We start from the raw sequence: 16,821 nt of genomic DNA, 5'->3' as shown, positions 1-16,821 counted from the left end.
GAAGCTTTTTTGCATAAAATAAAAAAATTAAAGATTATTCTAATTCTGATTTCGATTCGTCATCTTTTAAGGATGTTGATAAGAAAAAAAGATACGGATTAAAAAAATTGGAATCTGATTTAAAGACGGAGAAAATTTACATTCTGCAGGAAGATGCTGAACGTCGTTTTTTGGCGGTCAAGAAATAAGAGCTAAAACTCAAAGACATTTAGGTTATCTATTGTTAAACATGGTTAGTCAGAACATAATATGGATCACTTCGGACGAGATCGTTTATCGGATAAGCTTCGTAGTTGTTGTTACGATGCTACCTGAACTGAGGTTGCTCAAATTGTTTCAGCATGTTCATTTTGTCAGGTAGACATTCTCAAAGACATTGTCTTTGATTATAACTCCACCGTTCACAAAACTACTAAAAAAATCCCGTTTTATGTGTTCATGGGTCAGAAACATAAAGGAAACATTTTAACTGACGTACATATTTCGAGGCTGAAAAAGCTTAAGTGACACTGTTTTTAACATTATTTGTTTTTAATGTAAATTTTTAAATCTCATTGGTTTTAAAATTATGGCTTTGTAAAAGTTAGGGCTTAATAGGGATTTTTTGAGTTAGGGTTGGCTTCTAAAATGAGGTTCAGTAAACCTTAGGGTTGTGTTTGGTTGGGTTTGGTAAAAATTAACGTTAGGGTTTCATTTTTTAAAAGTTATGTTCGATAATTTTAAATTTAAATTTGTAGTTTTTAATAGAAGTGATTTTTTTAATTTAAAAAATGATTATTTAAATTGGTAAACTTCTAAAATCAGTAAAAAACGATAACGAATTCAATAATTTTTTAATTTTAAGGTTCGGTTGATTTTGTTCTATGTCCAGTTTTTCGGTAGAAAAAAATAAGATATTTTATATGGATAGAATTGATTGAAATGAAATTTTGATATTGGTCCATTCAACGGTATGGTCCGTTCAGCGGACGGTGACACATTATGTCACCGGCTGGATAATGCCCTGGGTTGGATAATACCCACTCAACGTTATTTTAAAAAAATAAATATTTTTTCAAATTAATTTTAATTAGATTTTTTGATTTTCTTAATTATTTTAGTAATTTATCAAAGTTTTTTTTCAAATTAATCTAGCATAAGTATAATTGATCAAATCTATATTTCAGAAATGGTTTTACTCAACCTTACCAAAGATGAACTTGAAGTAATCAAAAATATTCAAATAGATGTTTTTTATATGGACCGATTGCAGATTTAGTGGATTTAAGAAGGTATGCTAGCCTTAATAGCGATAATGGATGGGTATTTCTTTTTGTATAAATTGTAGTTGGTTGTGGTTATAGACTCATTTTCTAAATTCGCAGTTGTAAAACTTGCAGGCGGAAATCAGCGGAGGAAATTACTAGAAAAAGAATATTTTTTACATGATTGGTCCCCCATGTATTCTACAGACGGATAATGTGAAAGAATTTAAGAACAAATGTATGGAAGCAATGTGTAATGATCTGAAAATCATACACATAAGTGGACGCCCTAAAGCACCATGGATTCAGGGTCATGTAGAAAGGCAAGTTATTTGTAAATTTATCGAAATTTTTATGGGAGGAAATAATTTAATCCCGGAGGAAATAAGATCGGCGTTATTGTCATTCGATGGAAATGAAGCGGTTGAATCAAGTCAATCGGAGATAATTGGATCTGATTATTTCGAAAACGAGGACGATTGTTTGAATCAACAAAGTGTGTATGAAAGCCATGTTTTCGCAGGAGAAAAAATGAAAAGGAGGCGGAAATGGAAATTTAATGAAGATTTAGCCATAGGAGATAATGTCCTACTGAGACATGATATTGATGCAAATCAAAATAATCGAAAATACCCCCTATACGATCAGATCGATTCAACTATATATGAAATATCGGAAGTTGATAAAGACACGTGCGCACTTAAAGATCTGAATGACGAATCATCCAAAAATGTACACAAAAGTCCTATAAAAAAATATGACTCTTATAAAAAATTTTTATATAATAAAAATTCATGAATTTTTAATATTTGTTTTTAAATGGTAGACCTAAAAAATTGTATAATTATAATAAAAAACGTTATTGATTCGGAAAAATTGGTGATGCCGGTTTTTGCCGACTTTTGGAAAAATTCATTCGATCAAAAAATTGATAAAAAATTGAATAAATCGACTTAATTTCATTATCAAGTTATTTTTAATTGATTATCAGGTTATTTTCGTTTGATTTTAATAAAATTTTTAAGGGGGTATTATCCAACCCAGGGCATTATCCAGCCTGTGACACATTATTTTAATTGTTTTTTTCTTGTGCGGATGCCTTTTTCAACAAAACGTAGAGTTGATACCGAATGCAGATCATTCCAAAAAAGTTCAATATTTCTTTGCGAGTTAAATCGGAAACCTATTTGTTTGATGTGTGCACAAGAAATTTCAGTGGTCAAAGAATATAACATTTGACGACAATACGAATACAATAAATTGATGGGGAAAATGAGAACGGATAAGTTTGATGGACTGCTTGCATGTTTGCAAAATCAGCTATCTTCTTTTGCCAAATTTCTACCTGACAGTAACTTAAAATTGGAAATAATTGATTTGAAACATGACTCAGATCTGAAGAATAAATTTACCATGATAAGCTTAGACAGCTTTTATAAATATCTCTTGCTGAAGTATCCCAACTTAACAGCCTTAGTTGCGAAGATTTAGTCAATTTTTGGAAGTACATATTTAAATAATTTTTTATTTAATGAATATAAACAAAACAAAATTTAGATCGAGTTGCCGCTATTATAAAGAAAAAAATGCCATGTTCCTGGAACACATTTTAATTATAAAAATTAATCAATCTGTTGCTAAATGCTTTCAAATAATAAAAAAGTTTCAAAATAATATAAAAATTATAGTAGAAAACAAATATCTTGTTAAATCGAAAAATTCAAAAATTAATAGTCTGGCCCGCGGAATCCAAAATTTGTTTAATCCTGCCCGCGAAAGAAATGAGTTTGACACTATTCGGATAGGAGATCATACTTTTTCGATCTCGACTTTGAAAACAAACATTAACTTAGAGATGATCTTTAAAAATAAGTTAATTCGTTTATTAAGTTATTTTGGTTAATTATCACAACTAGTAATAGTGCGTTCTATCTGCTGATCTGATGAATCTGAGGAAACAGAGCTCTCCGTGTTTACTGTTTATAAATATTATACAAACTTGGTTTTTCACACAAAAAATTTCTTTGGGAATAGCAATCAATGTCGTTCCATCCACCAAATGAATTTACTACTTCAACACAATGTTCATTTTGGTTGCTGTTATTTGGTTCTCCACCATTCCAGTTTGAATAACTCTATGTATGTCGATTAATATTTTTTGCCTGAATTTTCCCGTAAGAATTTGTAAAAGTTCCCTCATTACCTTCGTCGTCTAATCCAATGAAAAAAGGTTCCCCGCCACTTGGTATATACAGATTTTCTATTTATTGATACAAATTAACACAAATACCAATTATAAAGTTGTTTTTTTCATTGCTGTCAATCACTCCTAGCATTTCCCCACGATCTTTGCAAAATAGCTTAGCCTGTTCATAATTTTTTTTCTCCAGAATAAAAGAATAACATTTTGAATCAAAACATTCTTTTTATATATCGTATTACTAAATACTATATTCCAAAGAGATAATTTCGTGAATGATAGTCAAAAATAATATCCACATTTTTTAATGCTGTTAAATTTCTATTTATACTTTTTCCCATATGTTGTATATTTTTTTTGCATAAATTAATTAATATTACATTGTCTAGAAAATATATTGATTTTATATATGGGAAATGATAATTACTCTTTTTCTATAGTTTATCTGTGGAAAGTTTGAACGTGTGTAAACTACGGGTAGTTAATAAAATAAGCCTGAACTAGTATACGAGATGGACAGTTGTTTCTTACAGTAGGAGTTGGCGCTGGTTGTTCTTATTGGGCCTATTGCAGATGGCTTTGTATTTTTGACCAAGCGGTATTGTGTTTCATGGGTTGTTCGAATGCAACTGTTGGAGCGGGTGGCTATGTTCTGCATATGGGCTTGAACAGCTAAAGGCTGGTACTTGTTGAATTGCACTTGAACGTCCTTCTGGCGTTCTATACCTTTCCATGTTCAAAGTGGGATTTTCCAAATTCAATATGGGATTTCCAAGTTCAAAGTGGGATTTTCCAAATTCAATATGGGATTTCCAAGTTCAAGGATTTTCAAGTCGGTTATTGAATTAATTCATTTATTATTTTAAAATCGCCTTACATTACAAAATGTACGTTAATAAAAAGAAAGAATTAGCTGAAAAAAGAAAAAATTTGTTGACCGTTTACGAAAATGATGGGGATTGGAATCAAGTTGCATGTTCTCTCGGAATAAAAAGAACAGCTGCATACAGGTGGATAAAAGAAGGCTTTAAGGATGATTTAAGAGGTGGTTTTCGATATTCAAAAATTTCAAATACCGTACGAGATTATATGCAAGAAATGGTCGAGTCAAATCCGAAAATTGCTTGCAAACAATTGGCTGCAGAGATCCAAGATAAGTACGGAATAAAAGTGTCAGGTGAGTGCGTTCGCCTGCATCTTGATTCGCTTATGTATACCATAAAAAACATAAGATTCGAACCTGAAAAAAGCAACTCAATGGAGAACAAAGAGAAGCGCAAAAGATTTTGTGAAAAGCTGCTTGGTTATGAACCTTATGAACCTTAGATGGAAATGAACTTGACATGTCAAAAACAGAATTTCGGAAACAGAGATTGGAGGATTTAATTAAACAATCTATGGACGAAGTTACTCCAAAGATTTGTGCTAAGTTAATAGCCAGAATCCAAGGACTATTGCCTTCTTTATTAAATTACAAGGACGTAACATTTTAATTTTTTCGTTTGATATAAATGAGTCATGATTTTTTTTCAAATATTTTAAAATTAACCTGGAAATCCCATATTGAATTTGGAAAATCCCACTTTGAACTTGGAAATCCCATATTGAATTTGGAAATTCCTATATTGAACTTGGAAAGGTATAGTATATCTATATTGATTTTAATTTCTCCCAATGTTCTGTTAAATAAAAATATACTGATTTCCATTTGATAGTAGGTTTCTGGATAAACACTAACATCTAACAGAGAGGCCAGAGTTTTGCAAAATATGAATTAAGAATTTGTGCTCAACCAATTTAAATGCTTTCCTCGCATACATCCACAAAGAAAATAACATATTCCCATTTTCCTGGTTAATTCACTGATTGACGATTACCCGTTTGTCGCTTACCTGCCACATTCTTTGTGTGTCAAGTTGATTTTCACTGACCAGACTACATCTTTCAATATTTTCGGATAGTTTGTTATTCACACACTTTGTCATTAGTTTGTACAGCTTTTGTATAAGATACGTATTTCGGTGTAAATCAATTATAGAGAGTATATTCATCTTTTATTATCTCTTGTATCTAAACACATAGCAGTCCCGTAACTCAGCATAAGTATTCTCAGAACTGGGACTTCTATCTTAACTAAAAATTGATTTTCTTCCGTTCATATTCACTCGAAAATTTGGTCCAAAACAAAAGGCATTTCTCTTGATTGAAATTATTTTTACTTAAGAATCATCTTTTATTTAGTTCATAACATCAATTCTTTTTTTGGAATCACTTCCCTTACTTATAAATTCCCAATTTTTTCAACAATCTTGATTTTATTTTGCAGTAAAGAAACAATCCTCTTGAACTCTTCTTTTTTGATTTTTTGAAACTATATAAGTAAAAAATTGTTAGTGAATTTTTTCTGCATCATTATCATTTACTATCAGTTTGAACCTGCTCAAGCTGAAGTTTAATTTTTGCGAATTTTCTCTTCATTGACTCATTTCAGTTACTTTTAAATCTAATCTTGTTGGTAAAGCTAGAATATGCGCACTGTCCTGTATAGATAATATCAATGATAAATTAATCCCATCTAAGATTTTTTTCAGCAATTTTTTTTGGACTTTTCTGGTTTGAACAGGAAAGTTCCTTCCGGATTTCCGTATTCGCAAAATTTTGAAACAAAACTCTTAAACATTTTCCAAAAAAGATTTCAAAACGGATTAATTAATTTATATTTGTTGTTAAAAATTAATTAGTTATCATATTAACTTTTGATTACGACGTTGATTGTTGTGTGGTATATTAATGCTTCTGCAATAATGTAAAGAATTAGATGAAGGTGATATCCATATCAATTTTATTCAAACATACTGAGAATGCAAAAATCGATTGTCTATCTCAAACAAGTAATCTCGACTCTTTCGGATACTTCATTAGATCTTCGTATTAACTCATGTCACATTATTCCTTCTTAGAGTTCGTCAGTTTATTAGTTTTGCATCTCGCCAGATCACATTGAGAACTCCATTTTCTACTCGTCAAACAATTAAGGAAGAAGGTCCTATAATGAAACGTATGATTAGAATATAATTGTCATGTTTTTGTCCGCGGAGATGGCCTTTCTGCTGTAACCATCACTGATCTCGAATATCCCAATAAAATCGCCCATTCTTTCATAACTAAGGTAAACTATATATCTTAGTAACCTGAATATTCTAATTAAGATTAGATACTATTAAACTTTAATTTTTTGCAAAAATCGAAATTTCTTGTTAAATAAGAAATTTTGATTCTGCAGCAGAGCTAATAATCTTGATAGGTTCTTGACGAGTTTTCTTCTACATTCAAAGGCGTTAGTTGGAATTCTCCGGAAGATTGGTAAATTTCGATAATAGTTTATTTTTCAGGTCAATTGCTTTCGAACCTTTGCAACAGTATTTAATTAAATATCAAGATCCGAAAGAAGCCGATGTATTGACGAAGGCACAGAACGACCTGGACGAAACCAAAATCATTATTGTTTTCATAATAAGTATATTCTAGAAAAATACAATAAAATCGCTTCTTGAACGGGGTGAGAAGCTTGACGATTTGGTCGAAAAGTCGGAACAACTTACTTTTCAAGCTCGTGCTTTCTACACTACGGTTTCATGCCTATCCAATTTTATTTAACTAGGCCAAAAAAGCTAACAGATGTTGTAATGTATTTTGATGTTTAATAATAAAAATATTTGATTTCTTCACGATTTAGCCGCATTTATTATATAAGTTTAAGCTTACATTAATTACTTGTTTTGCAAACAATTAGTTATTCACATGTTTAAATTTTTTAGCCAACATATAAAAATAATTAGTTAACTTTGATAGTCCGTTTCATTTTATCCAGACAGGGCGTTGATACTAAAATTAGAGGAAAAATTGTTTTCTAAATAGAAGTTCTAACTTTAAATAGCTTTAATTTCACGACAAAAAGTTTTCTTACTGTGAATTTACACGTTTAAAGCTATTGCAGCAAAAGCATATCAATTTTATCTGAATTATATTTTTATCTTTGTTCCAAATCTTTTGTAGGTCAGAAAATAATAAAACTCTTGAGAGTTTTAAAATAATTTTTTTTAAGAATTAAACGATGCATAAAAATAATTATTTCAGAGTTCCAGCTGAAAGGACTGAAAGGAAGACCATTACTCCGTCTGGCCGTTTGCTGTCATCGCGGTCGACTCCGACGTTCGAAAATCAAAGAGAAAAATAATATTGAAATTAAAACAATTATTTCATATGATTATTTTATAAATAAATAATTAAATAGTTTAAACTTAATTCAGGTAGCTCTTAACTTGATAACTATATTATGTTATCACTATAATCTTAATAATCACTATACATCTTTTAGTAATGGAAGGTCATCTCAGCAAATGGATTAATGTTATTCATGGCTGGCAGTATCGCTACTTTGTTCTCGACATTGCTAACAAGGAGCTTATTTACTATACTGTTCTAAATCCTTCTTATCTTTAGTCAAAAGACAAAATCCTTAAAAAAAATTCGCGGGGGCGAATTAAATTAAAAGTTTTAATATTAAAATCATTGAAAGAAAACAATTCTTAACATTGATGAAAATGACGACAGCAAATTCTCATTGATCAGCACCTCAGATACGAAATCATTTCACTTTCAAGGTTTTCGTGTCCTTGAATTATAACGCCCAGCAAAAAATAGCATGGAAAGGAATAATTGGATTAAAGAAATTGAAAAGGTATTGAAGCAGGACGAATATTCTCAATCTGTTGATTTGGATTTGGATTTTTTAGGTACTTGCAAAAGTCCCTCTAAATTCTTATTCCGAGACTTATAAAAGAATTATGAACTCAATTATAGACGGGAGATCGTTTATTGGCACTTTGAATGCCCATATCAATGTTTTTAATTCATTTTGTCATCATTTAATTAGGAATTAAAAAAATGCCTTGGAGATGAGCAGCAATCTAGCAATATTATTAGCTCTTTCGAGGTTTTTATTTAATCATAAAATTTAGAGTATTCTCATGGGTCTCAACGTGAATTTGATCAAGGTGGAGAGTGACATTGTACTCAAATTGATTTTAGTTTATAGGATTTATTTACAAATCTTCAAAAGTCTGAAGTATCAGATTCTAAAAGTTCAGAATTGGAATTTTTTGACTGCAAGTAATTTATCAGATTTATTTTAAAGAGGTGAAAAAACTGATGTTGATGAAGACGTATTATTTAGCCCTGACTTAAAAAGTATAAATGCTTTTTTGACAGTAGTTGGGCTAATAAATAGTCCAAAGGAGAGTTTGTTCAAACATCTAATCAAGCAAGTTCAAATTGGAATGGATTTGACTCGAATAACCCTTCCAACATATATTCTAGAGAGAAGGTCGTTGTTGGAAATGATTGCAGATTTTTTTTCTCATTGTGATATATTTTCCAAGTAGAATTAATATTTGGTGTATATTTGAGTATAACAAACCATGATGATCCTCGTACTCGTATGGTCGAGGTGGTCAGAGCTTACATTTCTTGTTTTCATTACGGGCGAAATCCTGAAATTGCTAAAAAACCGTACAACCCTATTCTTGGAGAGATTTTTCGTTGTTATTGGGACCTTGATGATGATAATTCTGCAGTTGTCAAAAATGGACCGGTTCCATGGGCAAAAGAAGGCCATGTCGCTTTTCTTGCAGAACAAGTCTCTCACCGCCCTCCAGGTATAGTTACAGATATTTTATGCCGGGTAGTGAGTGCATTCTACTTGGAAAATGTTAAACAAAAAACTTCTATTGAAGGACAAATATGGACAAATTCAAAGTATTTGGGACTTTCTGTAGCTGTTCATATGGTGGGCTCAGCTGTTATTAGATTGGAGAATCGAGATGAGACATATACTCTCTCTTTTCCTTCAGGATATGCTCGGTTGGAATAAAATACGTTTAAATCATGTTTAGTTCAATTTTTACCGTTCCGTGGTACGAACTATGCGGAAAAGTTAGAATTTCTTCATCCTCAGGATTTGTGGCTTTGGTTGAGTTTCATGAGAAAGTTTTATTCACATGTTTAAATTTTTTAGCCAACATATAAAAATACAAGAAATATGGTTTCTGCTAAAATCTTTTCTCCATTAGAAGAAACTCCGTTTTGTTTGATAAAAGGAATGTGGAATTGTCTGACAGTAGCAAAATTTGAAGATGATTTGGTTGTATATGTACGATTAGACGGTTTAATAGGAAACAGTCTTTTTTGATGCTAAAAATTCAAATCCTATCAGGAAAATTGTCCAACCTGTCAAAATGCAACAAGCCAATGAATCTCGTCGGTATATTTAAAATTGAATTTTTAGAATGTGGTATGACGTAACAATGTCTCTCTACAATCAGAATGTCTTAGGAGCCACTGGTTATAAAAACATATTAGAGCAAAAGCAACGAGCTGATAAACAATATCGCGATGATAATGGAATTAAATATAAGCCAAAAGTAGTATCTTAATTTTGAAAATTAGTATTTTAAATTGATTGGCGAAAAGTGGAAGTACATTCAAGGTGGTATAAAATAGTTATTATTTAATATACACTTTTTGATCATTATAAAGTTAAATTTATTCTCAAATTCAAATTTTTTTTTTTTTTTATAGAAATAAAACAAGACAAAAATTACAGATAGCTAAGTTAGTTAAAGGCCTCACGAGACACCCGACCAGCCGCGCGAATGGCGAAGACGTTCCCTCGGATCACAGCAATCGACAGACGTTCCAGGAGCCAATTCAAATTATGTTTCGATTTATTGTGATTATATTTGAATACAATAATTAGAAGATTACAGTTAAAAAGCTTATTAATCAGATTTTCTTAATTCTCTATTAGAAATATATTTATAATTTAATTTTATAAGAATTTGGATAAAATATGATTTATGTTAATCAGGCGATAACGCCGCCTGCGAAAGGATTGACTTATTGTAAAGAATTTTCTGAATGTTAATCAATTAATTTAATAAATTAAAAAAGCTGATTCTTTACTGGTCAAGAGGCTGACGTGATCGTAAAGAATTGATTATTGATTCCCGAAATATTTAAGACCAGTGACGAAAATTTGAAATTTGTGAGATGAATATTCAAATTTAAATAAAAATTTTTGTGTCCAGACAATTGAATGATTGCGTTTCCATCAAATGGAAAGACTTCTAAGTTTTTATAAAGTCAGTCTTTATCCTGGCATAATAAATCTCAGCAAAGCAGATAGGGATTGGTAGGATTTATTAGCGGTTATATTTTCATAGCTGTTTGCTATTCACGAGCTTTCAACCGTTGGTGCGGAATAAAATAGATTTCTTATTTTTCAATAAAAATTAAGTTAAACAAATTGAAGCAATTTTTTGGAACATTGATCTGCAATTTTGCCTTACATTGTGATTTCAGAATCATACTAAGACGAAATTAAATGTAACGCAAAGCTTTTATGATATTTCTATTATACTTGAAATTAAGTTTTTATCTATTAAACCCGATAAACATAGATAATAATTAAAGTGACCGACTGTCGCACGTTTCATTTAAAGGAATCGTAAAACTTCTAAGAACATTGTCAATCCATTGCATAGGAACACATAACGTGATTTTACACCAAATCGTGCAATTAAAAAGACTCGTTGTACTAAAAATAAATTAAATGTGTATGACAGATTGTTTTGATCCCATATTTCAGATAAAGAAACATTTATGATTGCCATTTTCTTAAGATTCATTATTTCCTCATAGTTTTTTTCTAGAACAAACTGTTTTAATTTTTCAGCAAAATCTATTTCCTGAATGACATTTACGGTGTTCCCTATAAAGTAAACAGATAAGTGGGACCCGACAAAACGGTAGCTATTCGATTTGGCATTTGTTTATTGACATTATTGAGATATAAACTGTATAAATAAATCTCTTTGTTAGTTTTGTTTGTGATGGTTACGTAAGGCTTAGCATACTTCAAGATTACACCATCTCCTATGAAAATGATTTTTTTCTTGTTTACCGATCGTAGAAAGCAATTCATTTCCATGAGGTAATATCGAATTATTTATAATACTCGTTTCATCTTTAATTTTAATATCTTTAAGTAATATATTATTCTGGTTATATATATTATATTCTGCCCAATGAGATAGTATTGAATCTATGGACAAGGCTAAAACAAATTAATCATAATCAAAAAAATACTTGTTGCAGGTATATAGTGATAAGGATTAATACATATCAAACTTTCATTACGTTCAAAACCATATTTACAGGATTCAATACACATTATATCTTCGTGATCAGAAATTTTTGGCCAGCGAAATAGATTGCACGACATCAAGTGATACAAATGATTTCCACTTAAATTGTAAGCATTAAAAAAACTTTCTTCTGACTGATACACATTTTGAAGAAGAATCAGGATTATTAATAATTTCTAAAAAGCTTTGAAGCCCATTTAATTCTTCAGTCAGAGACAATATCATGTTCAGCTTCCAACTATGATCTTGCAAGCAAGGAGTAAGTACAAAGCGGCTAAGATTAATAAATGCACTTCTAAAGTCCATTATTTAAAAAAAATTCAGCTGACACATAAAATGCAAGTTAATTTATTAACGGCAAAATATTAAATATAAATTAACAAGATACGACAAGTGTAATCAATATAATCGAAATAAAGAGTAAGATTATATATTTATGTTGGATTCAGGGAGTAAGTAATCACCAATTGACAAATAAACCTTGTTCAGTTATTTTGGTTGTTTATTTTTGTGACGAGATCTAAATATTATTCAAATAAGATTATTTGATCAAGTAATCATTACATATTAAACATGTAAATTCTAAATATAATTTAATCAATAATATTATGTAATATTATTTGTCTGACTCATTAAAATGGATGAAATTTCCAATAATCCACAGATGTGCAAAACTGGATATATTTGATTTTATACCTCACGCTTTCGACTTCAAATACCATATATTCACCTAAGAAAGAAAATTTATGTATACCTAAATCTATAATTCTGTAATAATTATGATAAAGATTTTTAAAATTCGTGTTGTTAATAGACACTCTGAGCTAAATATTCAAGAAAAATTACCGAAAGTAATGATGGGAAACTTAGGCAAGGAGGAACCCCAATATGCCACTAACCATCTCCTATTTATGGACGATATAAATTTGTTTCGCATCATAGTGACGTAATGAAAATAATGGTGGAAAAAGTTGAATTGTTTTTTTAAAGATAAGAATAGAAGATAAAAGTTCCAAAAAATAAAGTTGTAGAGAAACATACACTAGGTGCAAAAAAAACCGGTTTTTTAAATACGGCATATTTTGCAAAGATAACCGTGATTTTTCTTTGTCGATATCGAAAGGGATCATTAAATTAACCCTAAATCAATTTTGTTATATTTTTTTTGTATTGTGTTATATGTCTAAATTAAAAATTTTAATTACACGAGCGCAATAAAAAACCGTTTATGAGTGTGACATTTTTTACTTTTTTTAGAATTTTAACCCTCGATAAAATTACGAATGCTTGATGTAATAACAAAAGGAAAGATTCTAAGCTTGAATGCGTTAAATTGGACCACTAAAAAAATATCTGACGAGCTTAATATCCCGCGATCAACTATCGCTGACTTCATCCAAAAATTTATTAAATATGGTACGACTGAAAGAATGAAAGGTTCGGGGAGACCAAAAATTCTTAATAAGGACGATATCCTTATTTTACTCAACCTGGTTAAAGAGGACCCCCAAAAAAAAGCTGATTGCTTAAGGAATGATCTCCGTAAAATAATCGAAAGAACAGTCGGTAAAAGATCCATCGCAAATTATTTAAGAAGGGAGCAAATATATGCTCGTGTCTGTAGAAAAAAACCATTATTGAACAAAATAAATAGTGAAAAACGCTATAACATGGCAAAGCATTTCATTACTGTGCCAAACACTAAATGGATGAGGACAATTTTCAGTGACGAATGGAGTTTCGAAGTTTTTAATATTAAAAAACGGCAATATTGTTATCGGAAAAACAACACAGGCCTTCAAAAAAGCAACCTTTCGCCTACTGTAAAATTTGGTGGGGGGAAAGTTATGGTCTGGAGCTGTTTTTCCTATTACGGAATGGGCTCGCTTGCTTTTATACACGGGAATATGAATTCCGCACTTTATATCAACACACTATGTAACCATTTATGGGAATCTGCAAAAAAATGGAGCTTAGTGACTTTATTTTCCAACAAGACATGGCACCATGTCATACTTCCAAGATGACTATGCGATTTTTTCAAGAAAAGAAAGTAAACCTTTTACCATGGGCACCTCAATCACCGGATTTAAATCCGATCGAACATATATGGGCTCATATGAAGAGGGAATTAAACACCTTTCATCCAAAGAATGTTTCGGAATTGAAAGAAAAAATCGAAAATATTTGGAACGAAATACCGATTAGTTTTATAAAAAAATTAATCGAAAGAATTAAGGATGCCGTTTATTGTCAGGGTTAGGGTAAAGGTCAGGGTTAGGGTTTGAAAAAATTTGAAAGTGCTTATGGTGATACTTCCACGATCAAATCAATCTTACCTAATAACCGCGTTAATGTAGAATTTTAGAATGGAGATACAAAGATAGTTCACATGAAAAGAATCAAAAAAGGACAAAATAGTTAATTTTAAATTTTATTTTACGTTTTAAACTTTATATGATTTTAAACTAAAAACTGGAGAGAGTTTGAGTTTTTTATAAGAGATCTACAGCTCGAAGAACTTGGTAGTTTTCCGAAGCTTCTGGGTTCGAATCTCATGGCATCGCGAAAGTGCGTCTAATAATAATAATGTGTCTCATAATCAATCGAATCTTTAAATTTGAAAATAAATGTGATTTCATTTAACATCTAAAGCTTAGAATAGATTTATGTACATTAATCACTTTTGAACATGTATCTAATATTTCTTTTATATCATCTGGCCCATGTTCCAGCCATAACGAGATAAATGTATTTACTTCCTTTATATCCAATGGGTCGACACTTCCGTCACAACGAGTAAACCGATTCCACTAAGTTAGAGAATTTTGTTAACTTTGTAGGTTTCTTACTCTTTGAGTTTTTCTATTTAGCTTTGGTTGTATATTATTGAACGCATTTCATCGAGTTGGTTTGATTCAAATATTGACTGAGTTGTTTTCTGTTTTATAGATTGAAAAGATTACAGCTTTGATTTTGTTTTCTCGTTCAATTTCAATTTGACGGTTATATTCGTCTAATTTTCTTTGTTCGGCTTCTTCTTGAAGTTCTAAGAATTAATTTTGTTACGTAATACTTATTTGAGTCAAACGTTCAAGTTCAGTTGATTTTTTGATCGAATTTGTTTTCTCAAAATTAAAAAATAAAATAGTTTATTTTTTTGCCCATTTGTACTAATTCGTTACCAGGAAACTATAAATTAACAAACAATTAAATTCTGTTCAATAAAAACAGAACAAATTTAATAATAACCACAATTTTAAAAATAAATGATCGCATTATTACTAAAAATGTGCCAATTATTTATTGAATGACAAATTTTTATTTGGGCCAGACAAAAAATTTTACATTTTCAAAAAGTGAATTGAGTATTTAAAAAAAATCTACTTTTATCTTACTAGTTGCTAAAAGTAATATATTATTGAGATGCAAATTTGTCATTTTTGTTCTTAGACAATTTTTAAATTATTTATTTTGCAGAATAAGTGTTTACATAAAATTAAGTGCCACCCTCTGCTAACTTCGAAGGCTCTGGACTTAGTTAAAAAATTATTATTATTATAACACATTCCGTAGGAACATAAACAAAATTATAATCCCACACGTGTCACAAGCGAAACAATCTTCTGGACCATCCTTGTCCATGCCCATCTGTTGCGGGCGAGATCCCGCAAAGATTCTAGGTCGTCTTAGTTTTTGAAACTTTTGCCATGAAGTTTGAGATCCCGTCCGTCCCGAAATACTACTAAACACTCTGAGAAAACTTTTCTCACTCATTACACTCGGTCGCATAACCCGAACTGTTAATGAATATCTCTCCCCCAGTCACAGTGGATTCAGAGCTGGAAGATCCACAGCTGATATAGTCTGGATTCACAGATGGCGCTGCGCTGTCCAGCAAAAATTTAAAAAAGCTACGGCTATCCTTGGTATCGATATGTCAAAGGCTTTTGACTGTGTCCGTCGTGACCTACTCATCGGGGTTCTGGAAAGCTTCCTAGAGGTGGATGAAGTGAGAATGATACGATTACTACTTGCTAAGACAGAACTTTCTGTTCGTATTAGGTCAGTCTCCTCCAGGCGGTTCAAAACGAATGTCGGCAGGCCTTAGGGAGACTCTCTCCCCCCTGCTATTTGTAATCTATCTGGAAGCCGCCTTGAGAGATTTGAGAACTTTCTATAATGATTCTATTACCGAAATTGTATATGCCGACGATGTGGACTTTGCCTCGGACAACATAGATGATCTAATTCATCTACTAAACAATTCCCCACGGGTACTTAACAAATGGTTCCTGATAATTAACACTTCCAAAACTGAATTGACGGAGATAAAACAAATGGACACTAGAATTGGCGAAACATGGAGGACTGCCAACAAACTCGGCTCCCTACTTGGAGATAGTGAAGACATTTCTCGTAGAAAGATGCTTGCTACCGCAGCTCTGAGCAGAATACGTAAAAAATGGCTTCAAGCTTGGCCGATAAATCGGGCTCTCAGATCAAGGCTTTATAATGCATTCGTAAAGCCTGTTCTACTATACAACTCGTCAACATGGGGGATCTCGGACACTGAACTGAAGACTATAGACTCTTTTCACCGTAAAGAACTACGTCTCTTACACGGAATACACTGGCCATCAAAAATTAATAATCTATCTCTGTATAAACATTACGATGCTACGCCGTTGTCTCAAGAAATCATTGGAGGCCGGTGGAAATTATTTGGCCATATTTTGCGAATGGACCCCAGAGCTCCGGCCAATCGGGAAATGGACGATTATTTCTCCGAACATGGAGACAAATATCGTGGAAGACCTAGATCCACTCTTCCGGCAGTTAAAAAAATTACTTAGTTAATTAGTTTCTTTTTTAATAAACTTTTACATAAAATAAGGAAGTCATTTTCTTAGCATTGTCGATTAAATGTAAATATTTTTTGACATACAAATTTTTTGTGGAACCTCAAAATATCCAAACAAGAAAATATTTTTATTTAAGTAGAGTTTCGCATTGAATTTCAAATAATTCCATTTGATGTGCAATTGCAGTAGCGAGATATCACACATCTCACATTAGTAAAGTATAAGAGATCTCCATATTGTGCCTC

General features: G+C 31.3%; 2 protein-coding genes and 2 long non-coding RNA genes across 4 annotated transcripts; 3 read left to right on the top strand and 1 right to left on the bottom strand.

The window, feature by feature from the left end:
- Positions 1-3,217: 3,217 nt before the first annotated feature.
- Positions 3,218-8,342, bottom strand: LOC115229759 (collectin-11-like). The gene is given in 4 exon segments (XM_029800059.1): positions 3,218-3,379; positions 7,289-7,329; positions 8,102-8,213; positions 8,310-8,342. Coding segments are annotated over 4 exon segments (348 nt in total).
- Positions 6,209-6,587, top strand: LOC115229766. The gene is made up of 3 exons (XR_003883361.2): positions 6,209-6,226; positions 6,257-6,372; positions 6,405-6,587. It is a non-coding gene; the product is annotated as an uncharacterized LOC115229766 (long non-coding RNA).
- A 382-nt stretch (positions 8,343-8,724) lies between the features above and the next one.
- On the top strand, positions 8,725-9,468 carry LOC115229753. The gene is made up of 3 exons (XR_003883360.2): positions 8,725-9,161; positions 9,192-9,366; positions 9,399-9,468. It is a non-coding gene; the product is annotated as an uncharacterized LOC115229753 (long non-coding RNA).
- Positions 9,469-15,805: 6,337 nt separating this feature from the next.
- On the top strand, positions 15,806-16,567 carry LOC115229758. The gene has a single exon (XM_029800058.1). The coding sequence runs from the start codon at positions 15,806-15,808 to the stop codon at positions 16,565-16,567; it is 762 nt and encodes a 253-aa protein (XP_029655918.1).
- The last annotated feature ends 254 nt before the right edge of the window (positions 16,568-16,821 follow it).

The sequence above is a fragment of the Octopus sinensis genome, unplaced genomic scaffold (genome assembly GCF_006345805.1).
Source record: "Octopus sinensis unplaced genomic scaffold, ASM634580v1 Contig13666, whole genome shotgun sequence".
Classification (NCBI taxonomy): domain Eukaryota; kingdom Metazoa; phylum Mollusca; class Cephalopoda; order Octopoda; family Octopodidae; genus Octopus; species Octopus sinensis.
Note: the sequence above shows the minus strand (reverse complement) of the source record. Positions and strands in the feature narration are given on the sequence as shown.